Source organism: Rhopilema esculentum, chromosome 13 (genome assembly GCF_057945365.1).
Source record: "Rhopilema esculentum isolate cy_ngs chromosome 13, ASM5794536v1, whole genome shotgun sequence".
Classification (NCBI taxonomy): domain Eukaryota; kingdom Metazoa; phylum Cnidaria; class Scyphozoa; order Rhizostomeae; family Rhizostomatidae; genus Rhopilema; species Rhopilema esculentum.
This window is the reverse complement of record NC_142827.1, coordinates 8,031,785-8,054,853: the sequence shown is the minus strand read 5'-3', so window position 1 is coordinate 8,054,853 and position 23,069 is coordinate 8,031,785. Positions and strand designations below refer to the sequence as shown.

The window sequence follows — 23,069 nt, the reverse complement described above, 5'->3', positions numbered from 1 at the left end:
AACTGTTATGAAAATTTTCCCTGGAATATTACGTTTCGAACCTCTACTGAGTGGCTTTGCGGGAGATTGAAGGCACATTAATATCCTAAAGTGTTACGTTTAAACAGGATCAACCTGGATACGACGATAAGCATCCAATTGGTTGTTTAAGGACAGCCTCTTAAGGCTAAGCCACAGTTAGTGATCATTTCCTTGCTTCTGGGATAATGACCGTTGAGAGGATCTGTGGACGGAGATTACGAACTTAAACGAGCTAGAATTCGAAATTAATCTGTCATGTATAAGAATCTGATTGATATTTTTGTGCCATAATTTTTAAGTAAATTCCACCAATATTTCCTGTTTTTGAAATTTTATAGTACAATGCGGGACACTTTAAAGACCATTTAAATTTGCCTAAGGAAAAATTGTGGAATTGGTGGGTGTAGATGCGATGAATCATTTTGCCAACAAGGAAGAACAAAGTTGTAAATAAAAAGAGAAATTGCAAGCAATTTTTATAGTAATTACTCTCAGAAGAGAGAATGAATTTGTTTCAGCTTTCAATATATTTCTATCAATGGGTATCACCTGGGTCTTTTATATCCTAAGTTTTCCTCGATGTGTATTCGGTATTATAATCTGAAAATATCCCTACGCTCCTGTATAATATACAACTATACTCCTGGTTTTGGAGATGAAAAATTATTAAAAATTACATTTTGCAATAGCTCAGCCTTAGCTTGTTCTTAATTTGTTGTAACTTTTGACCAAATTTGAGGCTCATGTTCTTATAACATTGTTCTTATAAAAGCAGAGTGTAGTTGCTTGGTTTTAGACATCCTTGCATAGGATTTGCATCCGATAGATATCTTTTAGAATTGGAGGAAGCATAATGAGCTAACAGGACTCTAACGTGGCTATCATTTCCCTGTGAAGCAAAACTAAACTTTGGACCAGCTTTCATCGATTTTAGCATATTTTAACACCTCCCATTAAATATCAAAGTTTGCTGATGCTTTGAACTGATATTACTAGACGAGTTCCCTTCCAAATGTCATTTTAAATCACGAGAACTATGTATTTTGCGTTTATTTTACCTAGAATTTATATCACCGTGCTTTGATAACAAAGTTTCTTAATCACAAGTTGACATTTCTTAGCAATACATTTGAAATGAGATTACTGGTTTTTAAAGACATTTTTCTGAAAATCACCTTCAACAAAAACCATAGATAAGCTTGTAATTACTGATGACAAGTATCATTTTGCAATGAATGGAGACTTTGTATTTGTCTCACTTAAAAATTTCTCAAACTCCTCATCTCTTCAGTTACACATTTAATTGTCCATGAAGAGAACATATCTAACCGCACATCACATTACAACAAAGACGTGTTATTCGTTAACTTTATTGCTTGAGGGCTTTGCTTTCAAATCCTGAAGATTTCCTATGTATCTGGTCTGTCCACAAAAGGCCACCAAGCTTATATCACATTTTGTTGCTACATATCATTGCCTACAGGGCAGAATTTAGGGACGGTGGATTTGGCGGATCGAACAATAAAAATAATAACAGTTTTTTCTACACGATGAAACCTTAATTATAATTCAATCTTAATAAACCATTAAAATATCAGTTTAATTTAAACAATCAATTATTATCTAAAATGCTGTTCTTCAAGAGGCTTTGTTTCACATGACGAACCTGTCTGCTATTCAAGTGCTCCTTTGGCTTTATTTAAAGGGAATAATAGTCAGGAGTAAACTAAAATCAATTTGAACGTCGCTTTAAGATTCAAAAGCAAAGCAGTCAAAACTCTTTTCCCCATTATCTGTATGAGAAAAAGCTGTAAGAAATTGTGAGCGCTCTTTCCTATCTACCTCTCTCTCTATTTCTCTCTCGACAGATCCGAATGCCAATCAAGAGGAAAGAAGATCGATAGAACGATTCACATAAAGAACAATATTTAGAATAGTACTAAATCAAGACCTTATTGGACCGAGGTGACTTCGTTAAAATTCTTACGTTATTTCTTCTCTCTGGACGTTAATTATTCTCTCTGATTAATAATTCGTGGTTGTTTATGTCATTATATTCGCCGATGTTTATACTTTATCTTGCAATTTAATTAGAAATTATACAGTCCTCTGACTTTGATATAGAATTTGCCAAGTAAATAGATCTTAACTATTTACATCATAGTAGTGATTCCTGGCAGGTAAACCCTATAAAAGCTACATTATCCGACTTGAGGAGCGTCGGACGAAAAGTATTTTGGTCACTTTTGACAGTAGCGTAGAAGACTCTACAAAGCATTTTTTGGGAATTGTATTGTTCCATATTTCTTTGATGACACAAGCCCTCCGCAAAATTATCTTGTTACATCTTTGTATTGCTCATCCCACTTTAGATGCTTATCGACATCTAGAAATTTTGCTTTTATGGCACGCCCGGAAGGGCCATGTGGCCCAGCAGAACATTTGCCCTTTATTTTCTTTGGAGATCCCTTAGAATCAATGGTAAATGACGTAATATGTTGTTCAGTTGTTGTACTTTCCTCTCATGACTCAATTTGAACAGCTGCAACAACAGAAAAATTCCCAGATGATGTTATGTGATGGCGATTGCATTGAGCTTGGAGTGACATTTCTGTTAATTTAAGAAGGGAAGAAGATAAGCATTATCTTAGAGGGGAAACATATTTTTACAAGCTAAGGGTATCATGCAATGATATTTGATAGCTTGTTTAGTTTTGTTCGCACATTTTCACATTTGTCCTTCCGGTCGCATAAGGTTCTGGCAGCAACAACAGTTGATAGGCCCACCCGCTAATCAGCTGTTCACTTGCAGCTTCCAACTAAACCGCTTTTCGACCAAAAGTTGTTTTTTCAAAGAGATAGACATTTCAAAGAGATTTCATGCAAATATTATTGCCAAAAATTCATTCTATTTTCATAAAATTCAAAACTATTAGCCTAGACCTTCAGGGGAACTACACTTCCTTTTTGTTGATATGTTTCGGGGAAAATCTTGTCTTTTCTACGAAATTTTAGATGTACTTCCAATTTTTTATCCCTTTTTATAGGATTTACAAATGGCCACCAGCATCAAATATATTGATGAAAAGTCTAGCAGAATATTTAGCGATACCACAAATCATTCAGTGATTGATTTTGGGGATAGTGATAATCAAGATGATGATAAGGAAAGCAGTGAGAATTCTTAAATTGAGTCTGTACAAGGAGGTAAAGGCAATAAATTGAAACCTCTAAGAATAAAAGGAATGAAAGGTCATACAGATACACCAACAATCAACACTTATCAATAAACACAGAACATACTGTGCAGATCGCACCTGAAGTAAATGAAGTTCAGACTCCACTGGAGTATTTCAAAAATTTTTTGATGATGATATAATCAGTTTGATAGCAGATCAAACCAATCTCTATAGTGCACAAAACAATATTGCAAAAGGAAGCATTGCCACAAATCCAGAGGAAATCCAAAATTACTCGGGAGTTCTTCTTCGAATGTGTGTGGTACATATGCCAAAATATCAATGCCATTGAATCACTTTACTAGAATGGACTATTGTCATATCCTCCATATCTGCAGGGTTCGGACTTATTGATTCTCATCCACTATTAGTGGTCTTAAAGAGCGGATGATCAATTCCGGTTGCGCCTCGAAGACCAGCTTCTTAATATCATTCGATACGATTGTGACATATGTTTCATCTGCATAGATACAAGTCTGTGAATATTTGAACAATTTTCAAGGTCATTCATATATGCGATAAAAAGGAGAGGGCCTAAGCAGGAGCCCTGAGGTATACCATTCCCTTCCCTACCTCGCTTGTCATTGATCGCTGACCGTTAACTGAGCAAAATTGTTTGCTTTGATCTAAGTAAGATTGCAACCAATCTTAACTGTGTTCCTTATACCGTATCTATCTAACTCTTCCAATATCTACCTGAAATTTGCGTTTCTGTCAAAAGAAAGGAAGATTCGGGCTTTCAAACCCTTGATATCCTATGACAAACAACACGTTGTCACAATCAACATTTCTTTATCCACCAATCTAAAAAATTGATCATTAAAATTTGATTATACACAATACTACCTATTTACAGATTTTACAATCGTTGAAATAGCATTAGAATCTCGACGTGTCTAGAAGAATTCTTGCCCATGTGGTACAGCAATTACGTGTGGGCTTAAAATATTTTGGTATCATCGAAGACCCTGAATCCTTTCACACATTTATAAGGTTCTAAGTGAATCTTTGCCAAAGAAAGCGTTACATGGGGAGGTGAGAGTCAAACTAGCACATGTCCGATCTTATCAGACCAGAAAAATTCTGATATGCGATAAAAATTGATAGCACTTATAGGAAATGCTCTGAAGCCCCGCATTTTTAAATGAGTTATAAATCATCGGACTTATTGAATTACGACGCAGGGTCCGCGACAAATGGGGGGTTATGGGGATCAGGGAGCCACGGGGCCACGACCTCCCCACTTTTTCGCTCAATATTATAATAAAATCAGCCTAAATTACAAATACAGATAAACCTTTATATTACAGCAAATACATTGAACCAAAGCACACAAGTAAAACAGCACCATCAAAATGTTTGCCATAATTGGGGCTAGAGGGGGTAAGAGGAAACTTTCTTTACATTGATAGTTGCTACCCCAACAGTTTAGGATCTATGGCGCAAGCCCTGCGACGAATCTGTTTCCGATGATATCCTAAGGTATAATTCTACACAAACAGCAAAGGGAGTTTGTTCTTTCTTACAATGGAGTGAAACATGGTAAATTTTCAGTACATCTCACTTAATAAATTGTCAATTAGTTTAAAAATTCAAATGAATTCAGTTGGCATAAAGCCGAAAACCCACTCCGGAATCCTGCATCGGATCTAGTTGGTCTGATCCGCCCTGTTCAATCTGCGGGTCGTATCGTGCTAGAATGATTATGGTGGATATCTCCATGGGACCTTGCCTTACTACTGTAGAAAACTACTGTACCGGAACGGTTCGCAAAAAGTGACATAACTTCTTCGATCGGTTTCGATCCTTCGCGGGTCAAAAAAATCTAGTCATGTGACCACTTTTGTGTCCATAATGCTTGCGCAACACGAAATTTTACCCAATCCGCGAATCATATTCTGGAGTAGGTTTTCGGCTTGACAATCACAAAAGGTCTGATATCGCTAAAATGTAAAAATAAATTTGTTGTCAGAAAAAACAAAAACAATATTAAGAATTTAATTATTTTGAATTTAGAAAAAACTAAGCATTAAAATTGTCTGATTATTTGTAATATATCTGCTAAGGGGTTTAAGTAAATCGTGATCCTCGGTTGCTTCTAGCTGAAACTTAAAATTATGACAAAGTAAACCCTTTAAAATAATAAAATTAGATAAAGAAGATGTAATACATCAATTCAAAATGGCTTTGAAAAAGCAAACATTTTTCAAAGCCATTGTTAAAATTTGTACCGCAAAAGAATTATTCAAATCAACCTAACGAGAAAAAGAATTTTTAAACTAACATTCGTATCTAGTAAACAAAAAGCACACCATCGGAATTCTATCTACGTTTTCGTGACATTTGTATTTCCTAAAGGTAATACACGCGCGATGATGCCTTGAGTCTAATAACAGGGTACAGTGAAGCCTCATTCGATGGACATCTCCAAACACCTCAAAATAACAGACACATCTCAACAAAAGACAAGCGAATTCTTTCCTTTGGTCAGGCCTTATAACCTCAAGACAACAAACATCCCTTCCCCCTCTTCTCCTCCACAGGTGCTAATTCGATGGAGATTTCACTGTACTAGAACCGTTAAAACCACGTCATTGATATATGTATATTATCTACGCATATATTGACAGATTATCGCGAAAAAACTAAATTGTCATCGTAACTTTCTCTCTAGTGATCACATAGTTGAAAGCAACACCTTTCGTATTTAGAATGACTGCTATTTAAAAAAGTGAATTTTCGACAAAGAACCATTTAAATCGTCTATGGTTGCAGATGTGAGGTACGGACTCTGGCACATTGTACAAGTTGCTGAGAAGATCTCCCATATACGACAAGCATTTTAAAATTACGATAAAAATTTCATTTCCCGAAATCTTTATAAACAAGATATAGGGCCCCTCTAACGAAGAAACCTGCAAGAAAAATGCTTTTGTCAATTCAAAGAAGCAGGAAAGAATTGATTATATCTTAACAATATCAAAACGATTCAATGAGCTCATCTTTCGATAAACACATCATTGAGAATCAAATATAAGTAAGAAGATAATATCTTACGAAAAATCTGATTAAAAATGGTGTAAAATAAATGATACTTAACACCAAGATAATGAAGCAATCAATTGTTTTATTCTGTAATTTGCAACAAACAGTGCAACAAACAATAAAAACCAGTGGGTACGTGGTATTTCGGTGGGCAGCCCGTCCGAACATTTACCAGTTCGAGTATCTAATTGGGCTAGTCTTTCCTCGCACTGAAAACTGTTTTTCTTATGACGAAGGAATCGTTGAAATCATACGACCAGCAAATGGTTTTACCTCATAGGCCTGTATAAACTGCGGGTTTGGCTTGTTTCTTTTTCGACTTCTCTTTCGTTTTCTTTGCATCATTGTTAAATTCTTCACTGAAAAGATAAAATCGTATAGTATTTTCTTGTCTATGGCCTGAAAAAGTTACTTAAAACATAAATGCTAGTCGTATATCAAAAAAGGGATACAATAATATTTTGAATAATTTATTCATAGTTCGTGCCAGAACTATTGCAATAAACAGCATCTAAATATTTCAGAACCATTTTCAATTACAAGCATACATTAGCTGAAGGTCAATTCAGTACAAGCAAGGTTATAACTGAACATAACTTGTAAATCAAAAAGAGCTTTTTAAATGCTGCACCAAACCCAAATCCTAAATTGACTGCCATTATTTTTCACTAGCAAATGGATAAACTCGATGTCTGTACCGGTCTTTCTTATAATGTTTTAGTACAAAATCAATATTGTGATGGTAAAGATATGACCTCGAATCGATTACAAAAATCTGCATAAACCCGAGGCCAGTTAACAATGGCACAAACGAGAATTTGACCAATCACCCCCTTAGTTCTTACTCAACTGTGACGCTGGAATGAAAATTAAATACTACACCTGGTAGTGAAAGATACTTACGAAAAAAATGGTAATGACTTTTCAAGATTCTCTTTGCTAGGATAATCGGCAAGGGATACATTTTTCGCAAGGATAATATTTATAAGTTTCCGAATGTAATCTTGTAATTTTTTTCGTCTGCCTTCAACAAACTTAAGGTCCTACAACAAACATATTTCACAATTAGTAAATTCACAATAAATCACCGCTTTTATTATAAAACAGAAAGAAATAGAAACATGTCCTTTTCAACGACAGCAATGAATTGCAAAAGTAAATTAGAATAAATATGCGGAAGATGTTAACCATGAGATGTAACTAATAAATGTATGAGATTTCATGAGTGATTCTATGCGTTTGAGACTTAATTGATAATGGGACAAACATAAGCAAACAAAAATAATTGTTGAATATAAGGTATTATTCCTGACAAATGCAGAAAAAAATGTAAGAAACCTTTTTCCCAATTATTTTCTTCGGTGGAAAACTGACTTTATCCAATTCTGGATAACTTTTGCAGGTCTGAAAAATTAACAACATAAAAGGCTTTAAAGAGAGGAATGTTTCATAAATTTTTTCAATTTGATCTCACTAAATTTTGACAAAGCCTCTGCAATGTAATATTCTACATGTTTTTCCATACAGACGGCTTGTGTCAAGTCCAACCAAGGGATAGATAGAGAAATCTTTGACATAATGAGAAATGCTTTGACAGATTGATGAATGTTTTGACAGATTGAGAAATCTTATGAGAGATTGAGAAATCTTATGAGAGATTGAGAGATTGAGAAATCTTTTGATAGATTGAGAAATCTTTTGATAGATTGATAAATCTTTATTCTAGACAAAAAACTATGTTTTTGGTAAGAGACTCTCCCCTACCCGAAAGAAAGTTTATTATCTGGTTGGTTTCTAAACATAACTTTTCTCGTGAGGATCAGATTCTGCCAAAAGGAAGAGAACCTTTTAACAATATTTCAAATATGTTTACGCCTTTACACAAAGTCAGAGAAAAACTTACTGTCATGTGTGTTTTATGAAACTGTGAGTATCTGCGATAGATATTCCATTCTTCGTCTCCAATGCGAATGTATATCTACATGAAGGGGTTTAATGGTCATTCATAACTGGTTATATTCTACAGAGATCACCATGCAATAATAGAGAGAAACAAATAGAAAAAATTGACATACTTCCTTTCATTATTAATTATAACCAGTTACACCAATTAGACAATTGTCTTTACTTAAGTTGTATCTGTTTTCCCCATAAAAAGTAAACGATTTGAGAATATCAGACCATAAAATTATTATTCACGAACTAGTTTTAGTAATCTTTAATTCAAAACAAGGCTGTGAAGGTTCCCCCTATAAAGGCGAGTCCTAAGCCTGTGTACCTCTTGAAAAAACTGTTTAACTGCTTCCCAATGTTTATTCGTGAGAACAATAAAGACTAGACTATTTAAAATCGTACCTGATACAAATGGTGAGCATCTGACCCCTTTCCTTTGATGAAAACAGATGGTATCCAAATGTTTATCAATTGTCTAGTCTGATGAGATTCTGTGACGTCACTTTGATTAGAATCTTCCACGCTTTCGGGCAGCTGCAAATACAAAGTAGCAAATGTATACCAATAATAATTACGCTGCCATCACTATGGACAGACCCTTTAAAGATCCATCACTATCCAAAATTCAACTCATTTGCTTCCAGAGCTGGATGAAAGCGGTAATTAGACTTAAGTAAGCATTTGAATTATAAATAGGAACCTCCAATAGTCACTGGTAAAAATTTCAAATCACAGTTATAATTTTTTCATGACTATTTCATGACAGTGTACTTCTACATGTGTGTTTAAGAGCCTTCCCCATTGACAGCTTAGATACCCTTCCTTTCTCTCTGCCAAGGAATTAGTTGGTGTACTTGAGCTCAAGTGAAGGAGATCGCTACTGTTCTGTTCCATAGGCATGGTCAACTTCCCTCTTTTACTTAATGTAATACCGTCCCTGCTCTTAGCCTTTACTCAATGACTTATTGTTATCCATACTACAAACATACCCGTAGTTTCTTTTCTTTCACTTCCTCTTATCTAATTTAAATTTGCTTCTTCATTTCAATATCATTCATTTACTTTACAAAAAGATAACTAACTCACTGGTCCTCGTAGGCTGACAAGTTCACTCTTCATTGAAGCTATAACATTTTGTTTTCTTACTAGATCCCTTTGAAGACTTTCATGAAATTCCATTAGTTCACCATGAAGTTGCGCCATCTAACATAAAACAAAGTACGAATTTTCGGAGCTGGGTTGTTTAGACACAAACCGTTGTGTGAAGAACTAATTCGATAGCATTAAATGTGTTTGGGTTTGACTAAATCATTCAAAGGTCGACATCTGCAATTGCCTAGGTAAAGATACCAACTAAACTTATGGCCTAAATTGGAAAAAAATTACTATCTACAAAGTTCTTGATTTCGGGCTTGGATTAATGACCGGATCAAAGTCTACTGGGAGGTTTCCATGATTTTATCGATTTTGTGACAAAAGTCAAATATGGTAAAGGGATATGAACGTGATCAGCCACTGGGGGTGAAAAGTTTTATTCGCCACGATTTTTAGAGGCAAATTTCAAACATAATGTCGTCATTATAAAATCTACAATACATTTTTTACATCATTACAAAGCTGTACAATGAAGTTAGGGGCGAATTAGTGGAGAGCAAGAGAGATGTGATTTTACAAAACTGAATGGGTGGTTGGCGTACCTGAATTAGCTTTTCTTCATATATACTATCCAATTCACTAAGTGATAAAGAATAAAATTATATACATTAACAACAATATAAAACCTTGGGCAATTAAAACATCTTATCTGCATTTGCATGATAAAACCTTGTTTAGAGATGCTTGTAAGCTTGCAAAACTACAAGCTGAAATTATAACCAAATTAAGCTCATTTTTGGGGGCTTCTACGCAGGGAGGTACAAAGCCCATGTCCCAAGACTGACTTGAGACTTGGTAAATGGCAAGGTGAGATATTAACTAAAAGATTTGCTGCCAATTTTGTGCCTGAATAAGTTTGAAAATTGATCAAACAATGTAGTAATTTAGATGCTTAAATTGACAAGCTTGAGAAATGAAGAGTTTCTTCCTAGTAACAGACATGTTCTGCCGAACCAGTTCAGGGTATAGCTATAGCATCAAGAAAATTAAATAAACTGAGTTATTTATTGTTCCTTTATTGTTGAGAGAAACCTATCACGTCAACTATATCAAAATTGCAGAATGAAACATATCATTCCAAGCTCAGTTTACCTGTCAGTTCTTTCCTTTGGCTGAGGGGGTAAAACCACCTCCGAATCTTCGTCATAGCCTCTCAAAGTACTGATAGCTGCGAGCGAAAATATAAAGGTTTGATATAATCAGAAACCTGAGTAAATGTTATACAGTGTGCAGTTGTTATACAGTGTACAAGGGATGCTCAAACGAGGTAACGGGGCCATGACCCCTGCACTTTCAATAAGAAAAAAACTGTTAGCAATTAATAATAGAACTCTTACTTCTTTATTGCTTCTCCACTTTAGCGCTAAACGAGAAGCCCCTGATGTAACCATGGTCGATGAAGATCAATCATAATTTATAAAGCAATGCTAATTACATTTCTATTTTCAGCTGTGCATTTACGCCAAGATGGTTCTTAACAATGCCTGAATGATACAGTACGTTTTCCCTTAGGCAAATTCACAAGAAAGGCTGCTTTAAGCAAAGCCACTTACCAAATAAGTTGTAAATGATATTATAGCTTTTTGTCAACTAAAATGTCGATAAAATTTCGCTGTTGAAAATACCTTGCTTAGTCTCCTTCGACAAGCTCTTATTCTCTCTCTTAAGCAACTGTACGGCAGCCACATACTTCTTCAGTTGATTCCTCAGCACTTCATTTTCCCTTGTAACCTCAGCTATTTGCCTCTCATTGGTTTCTTGTTGCCCCTCTAGCCTCTTTTTAAGAGTCTCATTCTCGCTACTTAGGGACATCGTTGACTCCCTTTCTTCATCCAAAGCTAACTTTAAAACTCTAATAAAAGATTGGAAACTAAAGTCAACAAAATCAACCGGGCTGAAAGGGTCAGAAACAATGTCAAAAAGCTGTGGATAAAGCAACAGTTTGGGGCCTTGTTGTTTCATAATGTTTCAAAACTATTGCAAAGAGAATGTGCATTGCAACCAAAAAAAAGACTTTCCAGCCAAACAAATGCCTTTATTGAAAAATTTAACTTGTGCTAGAGACTTTCACATAAAGTCTCTTCGATCAACTTTTCTCTTTAATTGCTTCCAAGACTTTTACTTGTTTAAGGTCAACTGTTCTCTCCTCTGTGTTTTTGTCATTAAAAGGAAATTGCCATTTTTGCCAGCACTGAAATGCAAGAAACCTGGAACATGATGAGCAAATATAATTTTTACGAGCATTGTCTGACTTTCGGAAAGTGGGGAAAAAATTTCTGGGGTAGCCCCTGCAGCTTTTTTAAGTACCAAACAACTGCAAGACAACAAGACAATCAATCTTCTTTTAATGACATTCAATTTAACTAAAAATAATAGCTAAACAAACAAGCACGAATTGGAACTACTTGCAATAAATCCTATAATTTTCCTGTGCGAGCAAAATAGTTGAACTTTATGAAAAAATAAGCAAAACGTCATCAAATGATTACCTGTTTCTTTCTTCGACTTCATCCTTCCGTTTCGCTGTCGATAATATAGCTTGCTTCAGTTCGGCTAGAAAAAATTAAGCAAAAATAAGCGACACGGTTTTGGATCAGAGACGTTATTCTCAAATTATATCCCACTGAGACAAGTCTATAAAGTTTAAAGTTTGAATGACTTACCCGTGCTCAAATCACTGCAATCGGTTGAATTGTGCTGAAATAAACAGAAAAATTAGGTTTCTAAAACCGGTGATCATTTAATCTAATGTAGAAAGGTACAATTTAACGGTAGATATTTTATGGATCGAGCAAGCGGACAAATCCTGATATTCCAATGCCTTGAGGATGAATCAGAAGGAAACCTCTTCCTTACAGGAGGTAACTTATATCTATGATTCGAAGTAAGTCTATTCAATAAAAAAATATTACATATATTCTATTCATACGAACAGTTATGGCTCTTTATGTCTAGTTTTAGCACTTTACAACACTCCGATACTTCCCTGCGAGGAGCTATTGGCATAAGGGCCAAGAAGAACCCAAAATACCATGTAATCTTGCAAACTTAGAGCCATTTTATCTACTGATCAACATGTACGTTTTTGGTTGTATTTTCAAAAAGGGTCATATGCAGGGAAGATTTTAAAGGAAAAAGCGTGCATTTTCGCAATCCAAAATGATCATTTTAACCTTGTATTTACTACAATTTGGATTTGCAATGAAATTCTTGGTTTAACAACAGCTCTACCCTTCCTTAGCTGCTTATTGCATAATTTTATACCGCTGGGCTCCAATCAGCACATTAGATCACACTGCCATGCAATTCTCATTAAAAATTACACTGACATACTTATCATTCAGGATGAATGTGCAGCTGAAGTAGTGTTGCTACTGTGCAGATATGTTTCCGTTCAAAATTCATTCCCAATAAAACGGAAAATCATTACTTACCGATTTTTCATTTAAATAGGGTCTAACAATATTTCCAAGCCTGAAACATCAAAAGATAGGCAGCAATAGATAAATAGCCATTGGCAGTACAAGAATAATATCACATTTCTTGTAATAAGTCTACAAAAATACAGCATAATCTGTGAAATCGAACCTCCGAGGGAAGAATTCCAAGGGTTTGATAAAACGAATGTTCAAACGAGCGGGGGCTTGAACGCAATGAGGGAGGTTCTAGGGAGGGTAATGCGACAAATGCGTGAGTTTTTGAAAGTTCAAGTTATAGGGGGCTTCAGTTGTAGTTTTCTAGAATACAGTATAGTTTACATAAAAAGAAATTTGAAACCGTTCACCACTTTATTGCACAAAATCAAAATGTCTGGGATTCGAGTCCCTGCTAAAATCAAACTTTCGATTCGAGTCGCCTTCTCTCTGTAATTGCAGACATAGTCATCAAAAGGTCTTGTCACAAAGGAAAGACCGGGAAATTTCTCGATAAGCATAGTTTCATGGTTATATTTCGCCATTATTGGAAAAATTTGTTTTTCAAAATATAAAATCTTTACATACCGTTCAGTTTTATCAGCATTTTTGTCTTCAGTCAATTCTACGTCAGCTGATGCCCTTAGCAACTGCAACATGTCATTTGTAGCTTGCGAAGACTGTCGGTCGTACGTTAAGACCATCCCCTCAAATTTTTCACTTTCGAATCCGACCGGTTGCATTACATCGAAGTCATCATACACAGACCCGGTGTTACTGCAAAACAAGACAATCACATTATAAATCGTTGTATGAAAGGGAAAACGAGCCAATGACAGTAATCGATGTACACAAAGTTTAAGTAATGATTTTCCGTAATGATCGAAATAAATCATTATTTTTCTTCAGCACCTTTCAAAATTGAGTGACTAGCCAAAATACAATATTGTTCTTTTTGCAAGTCTTTCAGCTTAACCGGCTTTGCAAATCTCATATTTGCTGACAACATTAGACAATATGGGAAATTTGAGCTGAGCTTATGATAAACAGAGCCTTATCCTTTGTGTACATCAAATCAGTGCACTTTCCACATTAGCGTGTTTGAATGTAAATGCTTTCACATCACTGGTACAAACTAAATGGTAGTTTTCAAACAACGATATCGAATAACAGCATTATACAAATCTCAAAGCAAAATAACGATTACAGGTTAATTAAACTGATCCAAACAAGGTATTCTTTAAAGAAATACGACTGAAAACTTACCTTGAGCTGACCGACGCACTGTCGGCTTTATCTTCATCAATCTTACTCGATTCCTCTCTTACAGCACCACCTCCTTTTTTCTCTGCATTGTTTTCGCTTGCATAATTCTGCATGTCATCGACCTCGATCCTTACATTGTTTGTCTCGTTTTGAGGCTTACTCTGATGTTGAATCTCTTTCAGCCTCTCTTCCAGTCCAACAGATGAGATGTTATCAACTTTGATTTGTGAAATAAAGGAGCCCGCAGGGGTTGGCGGTGGGGTACTAGTAACTACAATATTCTTTTCCTCCACAGTATTCTTACGGGAGGATATAGGTTGCCCCTTTGCTAAAACATCATCTAATAATTCACTTGAGTTTCTTCGAATGTCATTTCTACAAACATCTGTAGAAGGATTGTGATTGAGAGACATGACAGGTTCAGTGACGTCAGGGCAGGATTTGACAGGCGACTCTTCCCGTGATTCTTCGCGCATTTCCAATTTCGTTCTTGCTGTAAAAATATCTTCTTCGTCTTCAAAGAGACTATCAACGTCCTCATTTTCATCATTAACATCAATTTGATATTTTTCAGAGACAATTTCATCTTCCTTATTAACATTACTATTCTGACCAAATCCAGATGTTATCGAAGTTTTAAAACTTGTGCTAAGATTTACTAACTTCGACAGGATATTTGTGTAATCAGGGTTTACTCCCAACGGCCCAGTCACACTGTTTTGCACTCGCTTACTCGCATTCCTAGTAGCTCCAACATTCTCAGCGGAAGTCGACTGTTTTTGGTTGATTCCAAAGGTTGGCACTTCAAAATCGTTAGGAACCTGGGGATCGTATCCATACAAATCCCTTTTATGTCTAATTATTTCTGAACTCTCCAAACTTGTTGCTCTTCTGTGAGCTTTAACATTATTTCTGTCTCCTTCAATAGACCCAGTACAGGAGAAGGCTTTACCGCTATCTCGTAATTCATCCCTTTGCGTGGATAAAATATTACTTGAGTTAATCTGCTCTTCGTCCCTGCAGCTGAAAGGCTGTTCAATTGTTTTCTTGCCTTGATCACTAGGAGGCTCATCCTCTGGCACTTCTATTTCCTCAATCGTCGCTTGTTTTACTTTTTTCTTCCGTTTCTTCTTGTTGACAATGCTATGGTCTACAATAAGCGAATATTACATGTTTTAAACTTTGGTCATTCTGTGAAAGTATCGATATAAGTAGTCATGAGATGAGTTTACTAATATACATCATTCCTACACTTCATGAGAAATCTGCATAAATTTTTATTGAACAAAAGAATTTATACACAATTAAAATCAAATCATTGGGCTTTAACGAAAGATATAAAGTAAATACAGATATGAAAGCTGAACTAGAAAACAATTCAGCTTTAATTCTTTTTTCTGAATTTTAGAGTCAAAAATATGAGATAAACTTTTAGAAAAAAAAATGTTAAAAAAGAGCTTAGAAGAAAAATTGTCATTGTCGGCTGACTAAAGAGAAAAGGAAATCTGAATATGGAGTAAAATAAAAAGATGAAACAGGGAATGTCACAAAGCAAAACAGAAGAACATAAATTGTGGCTAAAAATGCAATACATATAGTGATAAACAGTGTATTCGCTGTTATAAGCTTACTAGGAATATAAAAGGGGGGTCAGCGACGACACATGGCGGTAGAAGAGATGCCTCTTGGATAGCCCTCAAAATAGACTTTTTTATATGAGGCCTAGTTTTCATGTCATTTGATTTCAAATCTCACACATTGATGTTTAATTTGACTACTTCAAGGCATTTTCTGGTCCCGCTGCAAAGCAGTCTCTTAGAATAAGGAAACAGATACAGGCTAACGAAAAGTTACTAAAAACTCAATGCGTACTTTTGGAAACCCGATTGCATTTTAATCAACATTATGATAAATCACATGACCAGCCTCCTCTTGAAAATGGTTTTCTGACCTGCTACCGTCTAAACTGTTCTCCTCAAGGTGAAGATGAGTACTTAAAAGGCCAACGAAAGGCCAGGTCAATGTATTCAGTCAACCGACACATAGCAGTTATCAGCTGAAAATTTGTCAGTTCAAAACAATCTTAATGGCTTGAAGAGAAACGAAAAGCGATTTTCTGCGTGTCCAATTGTCAGGGTATTGTCTATATTTATATTAGGGACTCAAGGCTTTTAAGTAGCAATTACCAGTACTATAGTGTTTAAGAACAAGAGATGACAAAGACGTGATTCCTGAGAGCATCACCCCCTCCAAAGGAAGTTACTGTCGCCACCATAAATTCTCTAAACACCTGCATAAGCCCTTAATAAGGATACCAAGCTCCTTGCGCTATTCGAACATATTGAGATATGTCACTATTGAAAGTAATCAATGTAGTTACGTCTGTTGTTTGTCGAATGAATAATAAACTCAAATTAATACAATACAAGTGCGACTTTATACATGAAAGTTGAGCATTGTTACGATTAATTAATATAGTCTGGCCCGTGTTTATGGAAAAAATGCTGCTTTGACGAAATTTCCAAACATCCGTTTCTCTTAATTCGTACAATCTCACATTGGTAGCAAAAAACTCTGTACAGCAAAAACCTTGATTAAATAGTTTCTCTGACTTCTGGTAAGAGATAAAAAGAGACGAACAATAGCTGCAACAGACCTTTTTCGACTGTCACGGATAAGGGATCATGCTTCGACTTTGTTTGCACAGGGGCCAAAGCCATGTTTGTTCTTGGAAATGATGGCTACAAAAAACAACACCAATACAAAACAAGCTTTACAAAAACTCAGTGGAACAAAACAGATGAGAAGGGTTAGCACTGTTTTTTACAGGTTGCATTGAAATGCAGAAAATAAATAATGACGAAGAGAAGATAACGCAAGGTTTACCCTGAGGGGCAATCACTCTTACAAATAGCACGTTATAATGTACGAGATTCCCATTAAAACAAAAAGACTACCAGGGATTTCGCGATTTAAAATAATAGGACTACACCAAAGGTTTACATGGAATGATTTGCCTCGTGGTTTATCCAAAAGGCTTGATATCTCATCACTTATGCTTCTATTCCAGACTTTTTTTCTAGAAACAGTTGCAGTTATGTCTATTAGAGGAGTTTTTACTTTGGCATCTGTAAACGTTTAGTCAAAACAGGATAACTCAATTATCAGTAGAATATTTCCACCACGTTTTTGATAACTACATTTTCAAGATCAACCAGCGTCAACGTTCTTTTATAAGCCTTTTTCTGGAATCTTATTGTCAATCTTTCCTCGTCCTTAAAGCCGATACTGGAACTTCTTAAATCAAAGGCACTTCCCTTTGCAGAATCTCCCTTTAGGTTTTACAATCAGCTCGTAACATTGCTTCAGCACCAAGGTACAAAGCATCACAGCTGTATCATAATCCCCCCTAGCACTCGACACTAAAAGCCTGCGCCGATGACACAAAGCATTCCCTATGAGACCAGTTTGTCATACCTGTTTTAAAGAAGCATTCAACTGGCCATTCTCGATATTTATAGCAAACAATATGAAACCAAGACCTGCGAAGAGAACACAAATTCAATAGGCTAACAGTTCGTTGCAGATATTTTGCTCAGGCTACTGCCATTACATGAGCATATCTAGTGTGTTAGTACAAAGAGCATCTAGATTTTTAGTAACAAATATATTCCATATCTAATTTTACAAAGATTAGCAATTCACCAAATCTTGTTTTCATCAAACAACACTTCATTTTCTAACCTTTTAGATCTAGTTTTCACAGACACAAAAATCAATGATGTCAGAATAAATCATAAAAAAGAAAAACTGAAAAGGATGATGTCATGTAATAAATTAAATATACCAAAATTTAGTTACGTTTCTTCAGACAAGAACCTTACACACCAACGCAATCTAGAGCTTTAATTACCTCGTGCCATAACTGGCAACGTGCTTGACCTTTCTTCGTCCAGAAATAAGGCCCACTCTTCATAGAATTGTCTGGAAAGAAACAAGTATAAATGATTAAAGATACATTAAAAATTTTTGAAGAAGCAACATATCAGTATCTAAAAAACGGATATACTTCACATTATGCTCTACAAGCAATAAAAACATTCCTAACGATAAACAGTATGAAGAAACAAACTAGATTAAATATTAAATCTATATTAAAGAAATGAAGAAATACTATTTTATTAAAGTATTTCTGAATACCTTAGGATAGTCTTGTTTGCAAGTAGATCGATCAGTCTGCGTTCAAGAGAGGCTTCGTTGAAACAGGAACGTAACCAGCATCGACCTGGAAGAATTATGAGGTATCTTAAAGAAACAAGATTTGCGATCTTCTAACAAACCACTAAGAGAAACAAATGTATTCCGAGAATATAATTTCATAGTCCTTGTCTTTTGAATAATGAGTTTCATGACACTTAACTTATTTATTGACTGCCATTCATGCGCTCAGCAAAATAATTATCAAGAATGTTAAACTGAAGCTACAATAAGTCGTTTGAATAATAACACTCACATCGACCTGAGTCTGTCGTAATCTCTTTGATTGACATGTATCTTTGGACTTCTGATGGAGGCATATTTTCTTTCAGAAAGGGCCAAAATGCTGGTTTTTGAAAAAATCAAAACAATAAATGAATTAAAATGATATTTCTTTTTATCTTGGTGAGAAATTGATAAAATTAAGAGAGAAAAGTGCAGGGAAGTAAGTTTTCATAATGAAATTCAACTTTATCAACAGTTCTATGATTTTGGACATATATCAATGTAAAATCAAGGTAAAATCAGGTTTTCCTTTACTTATCAACTTTCCATGACACCAATTTCATTTTTAACTTTTTAAATTTTAATTTTGTCATTTTCTCTACTAGATATATGATAGAGATTCTCTTTAGGAATTTGAAGCATAGAAAATGGATCCTTACTAATCTCTGCCTCTGGTATGCCTGATAACACTTTAATACCAGGAACATGCCTGAAAAATTAAAGCACAGAAAGAAGTAAGCCTGGTTTCCATAAGATCGTAACATTGTCAGCAACCGTCTGCAACAGTCTGCTTGGTCTTCCATTTTTAATGGGAACACTCTCTTGTGATTGTTGGAACTGGGCCAACATTCAATTTATATTTTTTAAAATGCTTAAAATGAGATAAAATCAACTGCAAGGGCCAGGAGAGTTTATCTGAGTCCAACTTTCCCAAACTTGAAAACTGACATAGAGGTGAGTTGAGAAAATTTGTATAGAAGGTCACCTATATCAGGATGTTGTTTTTGCAACTATTTAAGAGAAATAATTTAAAATAATGGAAAAAGTGGAATTACAAGAAAAGGTATCAGTCAGCTCTGGAAGCTATAAAAATATTACCCACAAACAAACATTAACTGTGTAACACTCCATGCTGATCAATATACCTGCAAAGAGGTTTTTATCCTTGTATTTTTTAATTTAGTATAGAAACTCGATCTACAATGTTTTGAGTACAGAGCTACAAACTACTGTGTGACATAATAGAACAATCTTTACAGATCATGAGACAAGTTTAATCTACCTAAATATTCTTACCTCAAAGGCTCCGAAAGGGAGTTTATTGCACCCCAAACCTTTCCTCTTTTTAAGCCATGAAGAAATGCATTTTCAAACTGAGCTAGAAGACACTGTACACTACAAAGAACAAAAGAGTAAGAAAAACTTTGGTACCAGCAAAGATTGAATGCCCATTGCTTAGATTTGTCTCACTAAAACAAAAAATTGGCTTATGTCTTAAGACTACCAAAATATCTCAAAGCAATGTCTTGCCAAACATCACAAATAAGGCTCAAGTTTAAATTTATTATAAAGCGTTATAATTTTTATGCAATAATTCGGCAGGAGGAAATCCACCATCTTACTTATTTTAAAAAATGGCAAAAGATAACACTATGGGTCTAGTTAAACCCTTGCCATCATTGAGAGGACCCCTAGTGGGCAAAAGTTTTCAGAAAACTAAAGACCCAGTTAAACAATCATGTCTTGGATATGTTGGGACCTGCAAGATCTTTTGTAATCCTATACCAAATACAAAAAACATAACTTATCACCGGACTGTGTTCAGTGGGGTAGCTTCCATATGACGGGCCTGGAGGATCATCAATAGTAAAAATTTGCCAAAGACATAGATGAAGAAAAATTTAGTTTTACTGCACCTATTGATGAGGATTCACAGACAAACTAAGAATTTTGTGCACCAACAGAAGATTTACTGGCCCACTCATGAAGAAGAGGGTGTCATACCCACTTTAACCCTGCTAGCTATGCCCCTGACAACAAACATATAGGGTTTTCAAGCAGAATCTTGAATCTAGCTTACCAACTATCTTTTTCTGTTGCTAACTCTTTCTTGCCACCAAACTGAACTTGACACTGTTGCAAAGATACAATAAAAGTAGCAATCAACAAAGGAAAAAAGTATTAAACTAGCAAACTTTGGTTTTTTAGTGAGCCAAGGTTCAAGGACAACCAAAAATAGGTCTCACTAAAATTTGAAAGTTTTCAATAACAAAGCAATCACAAGTTATTTGGAAAACTTCAGTCTTTGTTGAACAGTTAAAATGTTTCCGACTCAGTTTTATTTTCAAAAGTCCACTGAATACAAATTCTTAATTAGACTTCTTGATTAGACTAACTATTCTTAATAATATTACACACAATACAAAATAAAAACAAAGCAGATACTGAGGGGTGTATTACTCTTTCCAAACAGCATATAATTTTCTATTAAAACAAATAAGATTTCTAAAGATTTTTCTTGAAAACAAAAGGATTTTTGCTAAAGGTATTAGATTTTCATGGAGTGATGTGCTCATCGGCAAATATAAAACATACAAGATAAGATAATATATGAATTGTATGATGGGGAATTTTTTAAGGAGGAACTTTTTCAGTATCTAAATCAGCTGATTTTGTAAATGCGTATTTGATATGCAGTCAAATAAAAAAATCATGCAAATTTTCAATTCAAGAATTACTAAATAGTGATTTGAACGTTTACACAGAAACTCACAGACAAGTCTCAGATACTCTTATGGTATCAGAATGAGGGTTTTCATCAAAGTCCAAACTTGAGATATATAAAATCATCTTAAAAATGGCAAATACCAACAGTTAATTTAAGCAATACTTTTTGTTATTTTAGAGGCATTCCAAGAAAATTTGTGTGAGACATACTAATGACTCTTTCTCAGATGTTTTTATCTGCGCAAAATATTATGTCGTCGTTTGAATAGAGTACAAGCAAGCAGATATGTTAATAACCTACTATACTTTTCAGATTCATATTGTGCTACACCTTCTGGAAATAAATCGTTCATCGGCCTAAGTAAAACTTTACTTCTATGCGCCAATATTTACAGGTTGGCATATGTTAATTTTACTATGAACATAGATTCCAGACTCAATTATCTTACTTGTTTCACGGCATCCAGCAAATGTTTCATCAAATTCTGTCGATCGGATTCAAAAACATTCAAAAGATCTGATTCTCCACCAGCTGCCATCTTTGTCGTTTTCTGGACCCACTTTCACATCCTCCTCCACAGGCACGCAGCCCGTTTATGGGGAATCTCCAAAAACAACTGATCAGTGTCATCTCTTTCCTCCTTTCCTACAAGCTCTCGCCTTGCTCTTCTACCAGCATTTTATTAGCTTTATTAAAAATTGATGTTTTGCGTAATGATTACCACCAATTGGTGTCTTATTTTTCATTGTATAATTTTTAATTAAAGGTTGCAAGAATCTGCGTTCCCTAATTTCACCACTCTTGGGGACATGCTCAATGAAAAAACCACCAATTTGACGGCTTTCAAATCGTTTCCCTCCCCATTCCACGTGTGAGTAAACAACAATATATATTCTTTTACCTTCCACTCATTATAGATGCTTTTGATCCCTCCTATAATAAATACCCTTACAATATCGCAGTTTTCATCTTACCATAAGATGAAAATATGCAACTCCAGTAAGCTAACGTTTTATATACTAAGCAATCATACGATTGTTACCTAGTGCCTTTAAACATCTCTGACCACAAAGAATTTAGGACTTTAGGATCGTTATCAAGTCAAACGAGTGCATGCTCGAAACGTCATGTTTTTAACAATCAAACTATTATATTTTCATTCTGGTACTAAATTTATTTGCTAACTATATTATCATTATTCTCAGAAATATGTACGAGTCACCATCACATTGATCCATAATACAGCATCGTCGGCTTTCAGGCCCTGGTACCCAGGGCTAGATGCGGGTACGGTTTCAAGGTTGGAGGGAAAAAAAAATAGATATTTGGCCTATGTGGCTCTGTTTCAAAATGGAAATTTCATAAGATATAGGTAATTTAAAAAAAGTTGGGGCATTATGCACATCATGTCTCTTACTGACGTCAGAAAAGACTTTTCTAAGCGTTTTAGACATATCACTTTTGCCTTCATTATGTACTGGAATAGACAGCTTGCTAAAGGCTACGATGAGCATTTCCAGTAAAATAAACTGTCAAATGAATCTTGATACAATATAAGGCATCAAACTTAAAACTCCAATACTTCTAATTTTTCACCTTCAAATGCATGAAACAATTCACGAATCTAAGAAAAGCACCCATTTTGCAATGTTTCTGATAATAAATTTTTTGACTGAAGTTAGGAAGCTAAGCTTTTGCCCTGGTGCCCCAAAACAACTACCAGCTTAAAAAAATTTTTTAAAAAAGAATTTTCAAAGAAGGTATTCATTTGTTTCCTCTATCGTTTCTAACCTGTTTGCAATAAAAAATGGAATTTATCATTTTTTAATTCACAAACCAACTGCACACTTTATATCTTCTAATTTGATTCTCAAAAATCTAAATTGAATTTTCATTTACATTTTGTATTCTTAGAAATGTCTTATCAAAATCATTACAAATAGGTGTAACAAAGTAGAATGAACGTTGATGTCTATAAGTTTGAAT

At 34.9% G+C, this 23,069-nt stretch overlaps 1 protein-coding gene across 2 annotated transcripts; it reads right to left on the bottom strand.

Moving 5' to 3' along the window:
* Positions 1-78: 78 nt before the first annotated feature.
* Positions 79-22,847, bottom strand: LOC135692289 (sorting nexin-29). Of its 2 annotated transcripts, none has more exons than XM_065210393.2 (24): positions 21,532-22,847; positions 20,436-20,488; positions 19,652-19,750; positions 19,015-19,064; positions 18,606-18,695; positions 18,293-18,377; positions 18,006-18,076; positions 17,570-17,634; positions 16,749-16,833; positions 14,093-15,242; positions 13,415-13,603; positions 12,848-12,887; positions 12,077-12,110; positions 11,903-11,966; positions 11,039-11,265; positions 10,506-10,581; positions 9,956-9,992; positions 9,345-9,461; positions 8,661-8,792; positions 8,209-8,283; positions 7,644-7,709; positions 7,209-7,348; positions 6,579-6,664; positions 79-5,203 (listed from the first exon to the last, which is right to left on the bottom strand). In XM_065210393.2, the coding sequence occupies exons 1-23, from the start codon at positions 21,619-21,621 to the stop codon at positions 6,580-6,582; spliced, it is 3,120 nt and encodes a 1,039-aa protein (XP_065066465.2). In that variant the 5' UTR covers positions 21,622-22,847; the 3' UTR covers positions 79-5,203; position 6,579. The 2 variants fall into 2 exon arrangements, with proteins under 2 accessions (XP_065066465.2, XP_065066464.2); XM_065210392.2 differs by having other exon boundaries at positions 81-6,175; positions 21,532-22,845.
* Positions 22,848-23,069: the final 222 nt, after the last annotated feature.

Excerpts from the sequence above, each read along its gene's own strand:
- LOC135692289 (XM_065210393.2), bottom strand. The coding sequence starts at position 21,621 with ATGGCAGCTGGTGGAGAATCAGATCTTTTGAATGTTTTTGAATCCGAT. Across the intron at positions 20,489-21,531 it reads TGCTGGATGCCGTGAAACAA|TGTCAAGTTCAGTTTGGTGG; the intron begins GTAAGATAATTG and ends TCTTTGCAACAG. Across the intron at positions 8,284-8,660 it reads ATGCTCACCATTTGTATCAG|ATATACATTCGCATTGGAGA; the intron begins GTACGATTTTAA and ends CCCTTCATGTAG.